At 34.1% G+C, this 12,052-nt stretch overlaps 2 protein-coding genes across 11 annotated transcripts; both read right to left on the bottom strand.

Annotated features, from left to right (window-relative positions):
- Window positions 1-1,697: 1,697 nt before the first annotated feature.
- Window positions 1,698-10,344, bottom strand: LOC123918255. Of its 10 annotated transcripts, XR_006812750.1 has the most exons (10): window positions 8,344-8,700; window positions 6,071-7,263; window positions 5,497-5,707; window positions 5,260-5,343; window positions 5,120-5,177; window positions 4,333-4,394; window positions 4,045-4,135; window positions 3,337-3,494; window positions 2,215-2,426; window positions 1,698-2,099 (listed from the first exon to the last, which is right to left on the bottom strand). XR_006812750.1 is itself a non-coding variant. In XM_045970299.1 (6 exons), exons 1-5 carry the CDS (start codon window positions 10,194-10,196, stop codon window positions 8,364-8,366), a joined length of 327 nt encoding a protein of 108 aa, XP_045826255.1. In that variant the 3' UTR covers window positions 5,637-5,701; window positions 8,344-8,363. The 10 variants fall into 10 exon arrangements, 8 of the variants coding, with proteins under 8 accessions (XP_045826255.1, XP_045826227.1, XP_045826247.1 ...); XR_006812751.1 differs by lacking the exon at window positions 6,071-7,263 and having other exon boundaries at window positions 5,497-5,634; window positions 8,344-8,694; XM_045970299.1 differs by lacking the exons at window positions 1,698-2,099; window positions 2,215-2,426; window positions 3,337-3,494; ... (3 more) ...; window positions 5,260-5,343; window positions 6,071-7,263 and adding exons at window positions 8,707-8,739; window positions 9,595-9,630; window positions 9,892-9,943; window positions 10,054-10,196 and having other exon boundaries at window positions 5,637-5,701; window positions 8,344-8,426.
- On the bottom strand, window positions 10,339-11,443 carry LOC123918242 (histone H1-like). Its single transcript, XM_045970241.1, has 2 exons — window positions 11,177-11,443; window positions 10,339-11,042 (listed from the first exon to the last, which is right to left on the bottom strand). The coding sequence occupies exons 1-2, from the start codon at window positions 11,351-11,353 to the stop codon at window positions 10,437-10,439; spliced, it is 783 nt and encodes a 260-aa protein (XP_045826197.1). The 5' UTR covers window positions 11,354-11,443; the 3' UTR covers window positions 10,339-10,436.
- Window positions 11,444-12,052: the final 609 nt, after the last annotated feature.

The following is a 12,052-nucleotide window of genomic DNA, read 5'->3' as shown; positions in this document are numbered from 1 at the left end:
ACGGTGAATTTTGTAAAATTTGTATTCATTAAAGCGTGTTATTGAGCGGTGTAACATTACTCAAATTTTACGCCGGATCCTTCAAAAAAGGGAAGTGTAAGTATTATTTGCGGGAAATTGGTTTCATATAATAAGACAATTTCTCCAATTAGGATGGGATATCAAGCTCAAGCATGTTCTTATCAATGTTTATCCAATTTCTAGCGCCAACAATGATCATTGATCAATGTTATGCATCACTAAACGTGGACTGCCTAAAGGAAAGTGTGTCCTAAAGCACGTGTTCTGAAAAGAAAGATGAATACAAACCATAACTGATGAGGACGCATTCTCTCTATCAGTTCTGTGCTGGTCTCGTAGATAGACAAGACCATGTGGCTTCTTTTCTTCTTTCTTTGTACCTAAACATATAAAAATGTATTCTCATGTCAATTTGGCCATCTTTTTTTTTTTTTAATGGGAAAAAGGGGCATAGCCCCTTAGTTTGGCCATCCTTTTGTATTCTAAACTAGGGTTTTACCCGTGCTTCGCACGGGTGGATTAAATTTAAAATTAAATTTTTATAATATCAATGATAAGAATTTTGGGAGATTAAAACTCAGACTAAAATTATGATGTATCATTGAAAATATTTCTGTATAATTATTTTATGATAAATATTTTGATTATTAGGGATGACAATGGGTAAGGTATGGTAAGATTACTATGATACCTATTCCCATACCCGCACGTTGAAAAAATACATGTATCCATTCTCATACCTGCTTGGGTAACAACCTTTGTACCCGTGCACATATCCTATGGGTACCTAAGTATCCATATCGTACTCGCTACCCGCATTTTTACGAAAAATTCATCGATCAATTATAAAATATCACATAATTTTAAGAGAATTAAAAAAAATTAAGAGATTTTAATGTCGACTAATGAAAATTATAAACAAAATCATTACCAACCTCATGCTAAAATTCATATATTTGTTGATATATTCACATTGAGTTTGCATTATCTTATAAATAAACATTTTTATTAAAAATGTATAAGGTTTAATAGAGTTTTATTTTTTAAAATTGATATACATATATTATTATATAATAATATAAACAAAATAAATAGATATATATTATGTGGGTATGTGGTGGGATATAAAATAAATACCCGCTCATTTTTATGGGTAATTACTCATACCAATGCTCGTATCCAAATGTGGGTTTTACTCTACCCGTTGCGGGTATTTTTTTCGGGTGCCTACTGTGGATGGGTCAAATTTTCATCCTTATTGACTAATCATATTTAAGAGACACGTAGTAAACAGAATACACAATATTTTTTAATAATTATTGCCTATAATTTGTTTTGCAACTATAATAAAGAAAATACACAATTTCTTATTAAAAAAATACACAATTTTTGTCTTTTGAGGTAGAGCTGTTAAAATGGACTAACTTGTTTGGTTGTCTTGCCAAACCCGAATATATATAGAGTTTGAACCTTAAAATATTAGCCCGATTATTTTTTATGACTTTTAGCCCGATCATAAAATTCAGTTTAAAATACGGGCTAGCCCATATGGGACACATGTAGCCCATTATTTGTATAAAGCAAAATAAAAAAAAATAAATAAAGTTTCTGAATATAAGATAATGCATTATCTTATATCTTTTTTCCCCATAATTTCTATTTTTTTTTCCAGGAAGTTGATCTGAGAAGTAAAATTTTCGTTGCAAATAAATTGTCTAAAGTTGTAGAAATGTTACTGGAACACAGTAATTCTACGCATATACATATACTTGACCCACATGTATTTGAGAACGTTTATGCATACATAGGGTAGTTTCGTCAATTCAATTTTTTACATAGGGGCAGTTTCGTCACAATGGTTACATTTTCTCTCTGCGTTGTGAGTTTTTCTTCGATAATTTCTCTTCGGACCACGTGATTCTTTTCTACCACGATATTCCATGAACACAATAGTAAAAAAGATATCAGGTTCAAAACAGGCGCTTCAAATATCCATAATCTGGTCGTTGATCAAATGACAAGGAGCGGCAATAATGAAAGTAAGACGCAAACTCCACGGGATATGACTTGCAAAGTACCTAAGAACAAGAAGTTTGTAGTCACGAAACTATTTTAGATGGACTTTTTCACTTATGTTCAATTCCGGAGCGAGTATGTAACAAGGGGAAACAAGGGGAAACAAGATGCGTATACCTCAGCACGAGTTGAGAACTTCATATTGCAAAAATTTTCATATTTTTGCATTTTGGTGGCAGCTTGCAGACCCTGCCAAGGAAGGCTAAAATGCAATTGCTTAATATAAGAGCATATTGATCCCATGTAGCAGCAGTTTCTGTGATCCTGTAACCATTATCCCATCGTCTATGGATTCCTTCGCTAGGATAGAGAAAATCAGGTTCAACAACCTACATGTAAAAGGTGGACGATGAGAAAGTAACAAAAAGAGATGTTAACTGCAGAGCAGAAGAGCAGAGAAGACAAGGGAAAAATTGCCGCTTTATTATAAGTAACAAGAAATTTAGCTTATGGTGTTTAATAAAGTGTTTACTAAGAGGAACAGTTTTTTTTCAGTGACATTAACGCGGAAGCCCGCCAAAATAACAGAAAGGAAAAACAAAGCAAAAAAACTCAAGTCGGAGCTCCTATAGAATCCAAAATGAGCAAGGAGCCTAATCCCATCGGAGATGACCAATGACATAAAGCACCCACTGTTTAGCGTCACAAAGGACATAAGACAGAGAAACTGTCGAATCCCGATGCAGCAGGTCCACAACCTGCTGAAGCATATCTGCGCGTAAGAATGGAACCTGTGATGAACTCTGTCCGGGATAGTAGTAACTGCATCCAAGGAATCAGTCCTGCAAAGCACGTTTTGGTAATCCCAACTCATAAGCTAGGTGCCAACCATACTACTTAGTTCCAGCCAATTCGGAAAACAAAATGTCACCATCTTCATCCGGAACAATTAACAAACTCTTTTTTTACATGAATTAGAATGAGTTCAATAAAAGGACCAAATTGCTAACAAGACAATAACCACTCTCTAGAAAATGGGTGAATTTTGGCTAAATTCTATTAAACTTTGTTGGCAGGGTGGTAAAACTAAATTAAGATCTGATCCAAAGACGATTTCAAGCACACCAGTTTAGAATATTACTCAGACCAAAGCCAGGCCATGTAGTAATAGTGATTTTCAATGAAATACAAAACATTCCAAATAAAGGCAGGAAAGGAAAACAAATACTCAAACAAAGCATAAAAGCTTTTATTCCAACAATATCATATCATAGATTAGAATACAAATAAACAGCAAACCTGATCACTGAATCCCGCATTCCGTGACATAACAACACCCCAACGACTTCCAGCAGTTGCCATTGAAGTCACGTGAAAACCTTCTATCCACTTCTTGTTTATCCATTTGAAGGGGAAAGACTCACTTACTTTGTATGATTGTTGTGTATACTGTGTGCCTGTGGAAATCAGAACTCAAATCACAATGTAGTTTTTATCTCTTTTGTTCCCTCTCTAGAATGAAAACAGATAAACCCTCAAGCATGTGATCAAACAACATCCAGATAGATCTGCCGAAAAATGGAAAATCAAACAGGCACTAAATTTGGCAAGAGCTTCTTCGTCACACTTATACAACAAATTGGAACAGGAGGGAATATAAAAGAGACAAATCATGTGAAAATATAATTCCATGTGAGTGGAATTTCAAATTGCTCCAAATCAAAATATGCAACTGATTAACTTAATAATTCTTTAAAATTCACCAAGTTTATTCAACAACCAAAATGCCCTCCAACATTTAAACCCTCCTTATATTCTACTACAATCATATGACCTAACCATCTTCACTCCCATTTCTGTGGATCCTACAGACAGTCTAACAGTTCAGAAGAGAGACCCAAAATATGATCAAATGACCTAACTAAAGAGCCTCAGAATTGCATCCAATGCATCATCAATTAGGGGAAAATCTCATTCATCATTTGTAAGTACTTAAAGCAAACAAACCTTTTGACAACACCACAAGAGAGCTCCCATTAGTAACTCCAGCAATAGAAGTAATGTAATAATTCTTCTCCCACTGCTTCATGATCAATTCCTAGGAAAAAAAAGAATTGCATGGGTAAGGTTCGGCAATTGAAAAACAAGTTACAAACAAAGCATTTGAAATGCAAAAGAACATAGCCAAGAGACTCCAAATCATCTCTGTGACTTTGCTCTGAAGAAGTAAAACCAAAATTTAGAGAGAAAATTGTTGGTTACATATAAAGAAGGCGAAATTCTTTAAGTACTCACCAATTCCTTTATGAGTATTGCAACTTGCATAACGCGCTGTTCCTGTTAAGTTTTTGTTCTCTCTGGATGAATTTATCAGAGTTAAACAAAACATTAAGGCATAAGACACTAAAAATGAATCCAAAATTCAAAATGAATTTAATTCATTAACATGTTATTATGTAAATGAATTTAATTTTCATCAAGAGAAAAGACTCGCAACATAAAAGTTGAAACAGAAAATTCTTATACCTGTAAGGGATATGCCTGTAACTAAAGGGGTAAAAAAATGCAACAAAATGATGATAAAAAACTAAATGACTTCAATAAAAATCCTCTTTTCTTTATTTTCCTTATCCGAGTAGAATGCCCTCAAATTGAAATTAACAAGCCGCTAGTATATTACATATAAATTTCGAATTTAATCTCTGATTTGTGTAAATACATAAATGTATATGTTTTAGGTTTTTTTTTTTAGTTTCCAGAAGTTCCATGCAGTAGTAAAACATGATAGAAGCTGTAGTGCTACTTAATCAACTCCAACTTAGTTTCACTCTTAATCCTCAATCCTCATGTTAACAACCAATTTAAGATACCCATATGTTAACAAAAATACATGATAATAACCGATATTTAACATATCCTACAACAAAAAGACGTTACTATTGCTTTAAATAGTAAGCTACCTTGCTACTACATACAAGCATATTATATTAACTTACTAATAACCAAGTATCATGTGCAGGGAACACACACACACCACACAAACACAGAGATCAACCACAAAAATGAAATTGTGCATGCATACCTTCATTGTCACTTTCGTCAACATCATCCAATGCATCACCACCCATCCCAGCAAATTTCTGCAGCACACACAAGTAATTAAGTAATTACAACATATAACATAAAAAGAAGAACAGCAAATCAATTGAAAACATCACTTACAGAGAAGTCCATTCCTCCTAGTCCTCCCATTCCTCCCAATCCTTCCATTCCGCCAAGGCCTCCCATTCCATCATCGCCAAATTTCTGCAGCAGCACACAATGTAATTACAATGTATAACATCAACAGAAGAAAATAAAATAAATTATATGAATACACCACACATTATCATATATTAAAAATTGGAAGTATAAAGACGAATTATACATAGGAAAAAATATACTAATTAAGCTAGCTACCCGAGTTGCTTTCTTCCCAAGACCCATGAGAAAATTATCTGGTTTGATATCTCTGTGCAGTAATCCCTTCGAATGTAGAACAGGTTCTTTGATTTTGGTAGCTCTGGAAAATCTGATCCATCACTTGATTAATCCCTTCTACAAAATTTGCAGAAAATATGTCCCAATCAAGCCGATTCCGACACCAATTTGGCTCCGTTAGAACCTGTCACTACAAACACATTTGATAACACATATTACAAAAATGTTTTAAGCAACTCTGGATTACTTCAGTCAGACCAAGCTGACATATTCCTTGGAGGAAGATGACATAATTGATTAGAAATAAAAATATTATGTTTACACATTAAAAGTTTTCAATTGTTTTGTAAAACTAAACATTTAATTTCAGCATCAACAAAACATTTTATTGATTGATCACATGAATCAAATGAATTGATGTTCAAGCTTCAATCTTTTTAAACACTGTACAAAAGACCAAAGATTGTCAACTAAATTGTCAAAGCTCATATAAAGTGAAGAGACAAAAAAACAAGAAATTGAACAGGTAAACAAGTCAAAGCTGTCTGCATACTTAAATGCAATGTAAGAAAAGGCAAATTTTGCCTCCAAAAGCTTTAAGCACAGAACCTGAAAAGCAAACCAGCCAGCTTTCCATAAAAAGGACCAAACTTGGAAGCAAAGCAAAGAAAAATAAAATAAATAAAACTAATTTAAAATATTAAAAACAAAAGATATGCATAGAAATTCAATTAGTGAACTCTTTTAAATTATAATGACAATAACCCACATTTTCAATCTCAATCTACACCATAAGCAAGTATCAATCTGTAATGCAAACCCATAGTTATTTGATTGTGGAGCCCTTGGTACAGATTTCTCTGCCATCACAACACTGATTATGTAACCCCTCAACGCATAATCTAAAATTGCAGATTCATGATCGGTGTAACTTTATACAAGTGGGGAAGATAGAAGTCATACAATTCTACAACATGTAGAAAGTTTTCTTCAATTGTTTGATTAGAAGACACAACTCCTGTCCAGTTAGATAGGCATGGGTCTCCATCACTATTCCAATTGCTCAAATGTCCATTTGGATCAAATAAACTTTCGTGTATGCTTCTCAATGCTAGCACTTCGCATACCAATTCAAATTAAATCATATATAATCATATCATCACATCACCAAAAACTCAATTAGTGCATTAGACACTATATCATGAGGTTAGCATGACCCTTTGATTTAACCAAAAACTATTACCTCACACCCCCTAAAGAAAGCATTTTCTAACAATTTCAATCATGATAGAAACTCCTTGAAATAAAAAGTAACAATCAATTACTGCATCTAAATTCTTGAAATTAAAAGTAACAATCAATTACGGCATATATTAGGGCAGAAATCATACTAAAATATCAATTAAAAACAAGAGTCACTGTGTGCACTAAATAATTATGCTAAAATCATGCTAAAAAGATCAATTAAAAGTAACCAAATCAAACTACATTCGCTGGCTGTATTTGTGCACAAACCAGTAGAATATCCAACAACCAGAATCAAATGTCTTCCTACTCTACATTGGCCTAAGGTACACTACTTGATAACAAAGCAAAGCTGTCTGCATACTTAAATGCAATGTAAGAAAAGATAAATTCTGCCACCAAAACCTTTAAGTACACAACTTGAAAAGCAAACCAGCCAGCTTTCCATAAAAAGGACCAAACTTGGAAGCAAAGCAAAGAAACCTCGGGAACACCTCTAAACTGCAATAAAATTGCAATCTTAAAAAATAAAACTAATGAAACTAAGAAATAGGAATCCTCACAATCCATCAATAAGGAAATCAATATGGATATAAATAACAATACTTTTTTAGTTCATATTTTAAATATGATTTGGTGAAGTCAAATATAAGTTTCTTAGATGGATACGAACCTAAGAATTAATGATTAGGCACAACCAATTAAATTGTTACAACTTACAACACATTAATATATTAAATAAGTATTTGTTCAGCATCATTAGAGTTATAGTTAAAAAAACATAAAACAATGATAAGATCTAAAACCATTTGAAAAAAAGAAACTTGGCAATACAATACAAATTTGACACAGGCAGGACAGGTTTTTACTTCCCATCACCCTGATAAGAGACAAGCATGAAATCATGTTCTTCTCCTGTTGAGCATAGTAATATGTGGGTAGTTTGAGCATCGTTTTCAGCTATGGATGCAAATGCACACCCCAATTAGTGACAGGGTCAGAAGCAATGTACAACATGAACATATAGATGTTTTCAATAAGCAAAACAAATTCATTAATGTCAAATAAATACACTTCAGGTGTTAACAACATCATTGAGACAGTCCCATAGTGTATCGGTTCACATACTCAGCCTAAGAAACAAACCAACCAAATCAAGCAATCATATTGTAAGAGAATTCTTATTCTTAATATAACACACAAAGTTTGTAAGAGACATTATTCTTAATATTAATTGAATTATGAATTTGTGTATATATATCCACATTTTTGTTCCAAACATTTTACTGCATATAGCAGTAGTGTACTTTTCTACATATGGCAGTGATGGCTAGTTAATATTAAATACAAGACGTGCTATCACTTGCCCAAATTCCAAAAATGACACAAAAATTTATCACTGCACTGGCATAGTGTGGGCATAACACATTAAGGTTAACTTCCAACTATGATCTTGATCAACCCAAGCAAAGAACAACACTTTTCTTCACAAGAAAATGAGAAAATATGTTGACTCATAAGAACCTACAAAGCAGACACAAACATAAAATCCTTTTGAAAACCTTTGAAGTTAGTAGTTACCTCAAATAATATTAGAAGGGTCACAAGCTACACAAGAAACAGGAAATCGACCTATCCATGTAAAAGTGTGTTTGAATCCCAAGCTACACAAAAACTAACACAGATCATTATGCACACAAACATATACGAAAATTAAATATATCGTGTGAAAAATCCACTTAAGGATGAGTAACCCACAGTGTATCAAGGTTCACATACTCAGCCTAAGAAACAAACCAACCAAATCAGGAAAAAATCAACAAAAGGTTTTATACAAAAAACCACATTACATCATTTTCTTCAAATTGGTCAGGACTATCCAATCAAAAAAAAAAATTGGTCTGGACTATATCAACTTCAAATCAGATTAAAAAAAAAAAATACCATGTTGAATATTGAACCAAGGAAAAACAGGACCTGAAAATAAAGGAAAAAATGCAGTGGCCAGGAACTTTGCAGAAACACAATTTATGAAAAATAAAAACCCAGTGCAAAAAGGGTTAGAAATATCTAAAACGAAAATGAACAATAGCACAATGAATACCTTTCCACACCTATCTCAGCTGTAAGATAAAAAAATAATAAAGAAGTGAAGCAAACACCTCCAAAATCCTATATACATTTTTGCCATTGCATCACCTCTAGTGATCCACTAGAGCTGCTTGAGCTGCATTAATTTTGGAGTGCAAAACTTGGGCTGTTATGAGGTATTTATAAACTATCAACAATGGAGATATAAGGGGAAAAAACCAATAAGTTACATAGTGATTCACATAGTTCTATTGTAACTATCACAAGGTTCCTCATGGACATTTTATCAGACACCTACAGTGCATTTTATTTCAATTGCTATAAAATTGTTTGCTTAAATCAATTAAACAGCATAAATGTAGAGACTTTCTCTCAAACCTGAGGATCTGTTCAGAGAATTGTTTGCAAGAGGAAGATGTAGTCAGGTGTGCACCCAACCTATAGCACCTGCATCAAAGTCAATCAATATTCTTTAATCAGTAAACAAGCACCTGCTTAGAGTAGACCAGAATCTTGTCAAACTCCCTCCTCTCAGCAAAAGCAACAACAACTTTTGGAGTAACAAGATAAACTGATATAAAATAAGCTAAAATTAGTAGAAAAACAATCGAAAAACAAGATAAAGCTCAAAATAAAACAAGCAAGCCAACCCCAATTAAAAACCAAAACATCAAAACAAATCTACAAAAAACAAGAACAAGCTCAAATTAAATGCAAATAAAACAAGAAACAAGTTCAAACCTTGAAATGAAACAAACAAACAAACAAAATCAAACCCTGCAAAAGAAAAAAAAAATCAAAATTGAACAGTTCAATTAAAGAACCAAAAAATAAAAACACACAAAATCTATTGAAAAACAAAAAAGAATAAACCAAAGATAAAGTTTGTAATAACAATACAAACCTTGATGATGCAGTCCAAGCCAATCAACCAAACAAGAAGCAATAGGTACAAAGTCAGAACAACTATAAATGAAAAAGCAGAATTGAAGAAAAGGAAATCAAACCAGTTACTTCCCATATCCCAGCGACCCTAACCTTGAATCGCCAAGCAGTTCTTCCCGGAACGGCATCGCACAAGAAATCAAACCTATCGGCCATGGAGAGAAAACAAAAAAAAAACAAATCAGAACAGAAACAATAATGAAGAGCGAGAGAGCGAGATAGAACGAAAGAGGAGGAAGAAGGAAACGGGTATATAGCCAAAACAAATTGGAAACGAGACAAACAAACTCCAAAAGCAATCTGCGATGGCAGATAGAAAGCCTGGGACTGACAAAAATAAAAAGCTTCCTACCAGAAAGACTGTCGAGTAAAACAAACGAGAAAAAGGGAATCGACATGGAAGGCGATTTGGAATGGTGAACAGGAGCAGGGAAACCGAAATTTTGCAATGAACAGTGGCACTTTGGGCGTCTCGGACTGTAAGGTTTATTGATTCTAATTGATCTTTGCTGTATTAATTTTGTCTTAGAAATCTAAATCTAAATAAAACCAGAAAATATATCTGTATTAAAAGACAACAAATACAAACTATTACATTTCCTTTACAAAGTTAAAGCTACAATTATACTATTAGACTCTCATTTCCTTCCCCCTCTCTTAACCGAAACCTTCTTCGCCGGAGACTTTACGATTTTAGGCTTCACGCTCTTCACCGGAGCTTTCTTCGCAGCCACAACCTTCTTCGGTACTTTCTTCCCTGGTGAAGTCCTCGTCGATGTCCTTGCAACCTTAGCAGACTTGTCCTTGGGCTTCGCTTTCACACCAGCCTTGGGCTTTGCAGCAACTTTGGACTTGGCAGCAGCAGGTTTGGGTTTAGCAACAGTAGTTTTGGTTTTGACAGCAGCAGTTTTGGGCTTGGAAGCAGCCTTTGGCTTAACAACAGTTTTAGCCTTTGACTTAGAGGCACTTGGCTTTGTCTTCGGCTTGGATGCTGCAGGCTTTTTGTTCGCCTGAGAAGCTGTAGTCACCGATGATGATGGTTTCGTCGTCTTGGAAGGAAGTTTGAATGAACCTTTAACCTTAACAAGTTTACCAGAAGCAACATTCTTCTTCAAATTCTGAAGCAATAGCTTCTTGAAATTTGAAGGAAGTTGTTGTTTGTGTTTCTCTTCAATGAATTTCGCAATTGCGTATTGGCTTGAACCTGTTCTCTCTTTCAGAGTCACAATTGCATCCTTAATCATCTGCAATTCAATCAAACAAATCAAGAATCAGATCCAATTCAAATTTCCAAAACAAAATTCATCACCAAACAATAATCAATTAATTTGAAGAATTAGAAATTAGTGAATTGAAATTGAACCGAACCGAACCGAACCTCTTCGTAAGAAGGATGAGAAGCAGGACTTCGTGGTTTGGAAGCTTTCTTAGGTTTGGATTCCTTCGTCTTCTTCTCTGCTTCAACCTTTGCTTCTTCTTTCTCCGAGGCTGGTGGTTCGGTGATCGTTGGTTCGGGAACAGGTTCCACCGCAACAATGGGTTCTTCTGTGGCCATCGCAAACTTAAGGGTTAGAAATGGGAATTGGAAGTTGGATTTGGAATTTTTGTATGAAAAGAGGAATGGAATTTGATGGTTTAAATAGTTGAGTTAGTGTGTAACAACAATATTCGGTTACTTAATTCTCATTGGTTTAGAGAACCAGACAAGGATCGATGAGTTTTTCTAGTTTGAACGTGAGACCTTCGATTGAGTTACTATCAACGGTTGGTGTTGATTGATCGGTGGAGAATAAGAAGGAATGTTACTGTGATGAAGATTTGGGGGATGTTTGTTTTTTTAGTTGTGCTTTTAAGCTAGATTCTTTTAATCATAAATTTACCTGTGGTTCATGGATTTGCATAGAATTTTTTGTATCTTGTAGGGTTTTTTGTGAGCTTTCTAACGAGTGTTTCAGCTTGTAGAATGGATTTGTGGTGTGAGAGAATTTTGGTTTTAAATCCACAATGGTCATGACTAGGGTTTTTTATGATGTTACCAAGGTTTATTTCTAATTCAGGGGAATGCTTCCATCAATAGTGAGATCAATCCACCCCTTGCCGTAATAGACTAAGAGAGGATTGCATTGCATCAAAAATCATGAAAATCCAATGAGATTTGAACAATTGTCTAAAAGACCATTGAAGTTGAACAAGTCATATACTAAAAGGAACTTGTGTTGCCAAGTATTGTGTATAGGCTATAGAAGATAGTTGT

Source organism: Trifolium pratense, linkage group LG1 (genome assembly GCF_020283565.1).
Source record: "Trifolium pratense cultivar HEN17-A07 linkage group LG1, ARS_RC_1.1, whole genome shotgun sequence".
Classification (NCBI taxonomy): Eukaryota; Viridiplantae; Streptophyta; class Magnoliopsida; order Fabales; family Fabaceae; genus Trifolium; species Trifolium pratense.
The sequence above is the reverse complement of the archived record's forward strand: the minus strand, read 5'-3'. Positions and strand labels throughout refer to the sequence as shown.

What these genes read in the sequence shown, in the direction of transcription:
- LOC123918255 (XM_045970263.1), bottom strand. Translation starts at nt 10,196, where the DNA reads ATGTCGATTCCCTTTTTCTCGTTTGTTTTACTCGACAGTCTTTCTGGT. An exon ending in GAACTGCTTGGCGATTCAAG is followed by an intron (nt 9,301 to 9,891) that starts GTTAGGGTCGCT and finishes ACTTTGATGCAG; the next exon opens with GTGCTATAGGTTGGGTGCAC. An exon ending in TTCTCTGAACAGATCCTCAG is followed by an intron (nt 8,427 to 9,231) that starts GTTTGAGAGAAA and finishes GTTTTTGTGTAG; the next exon opens with CTTGGGATTCAAACACACTT.
- LOC123918242 (XM_045970241.1), bottom strand. Translation starts at nt 11,353, where the DNA reads ATGGCCACAGAAGAACCCATTGTTGCGGTGGAACCTGTTCCCGAACCA. An exon ending in CTCATCCTTCTTACGAAGAG is followed by an intron (nt 11,043 to 11,176) that starts GTTCGGTTCGGT and finishes ATTGAATTGCAG; the next exon opens with ATGATTAAGGATGCAATTGT.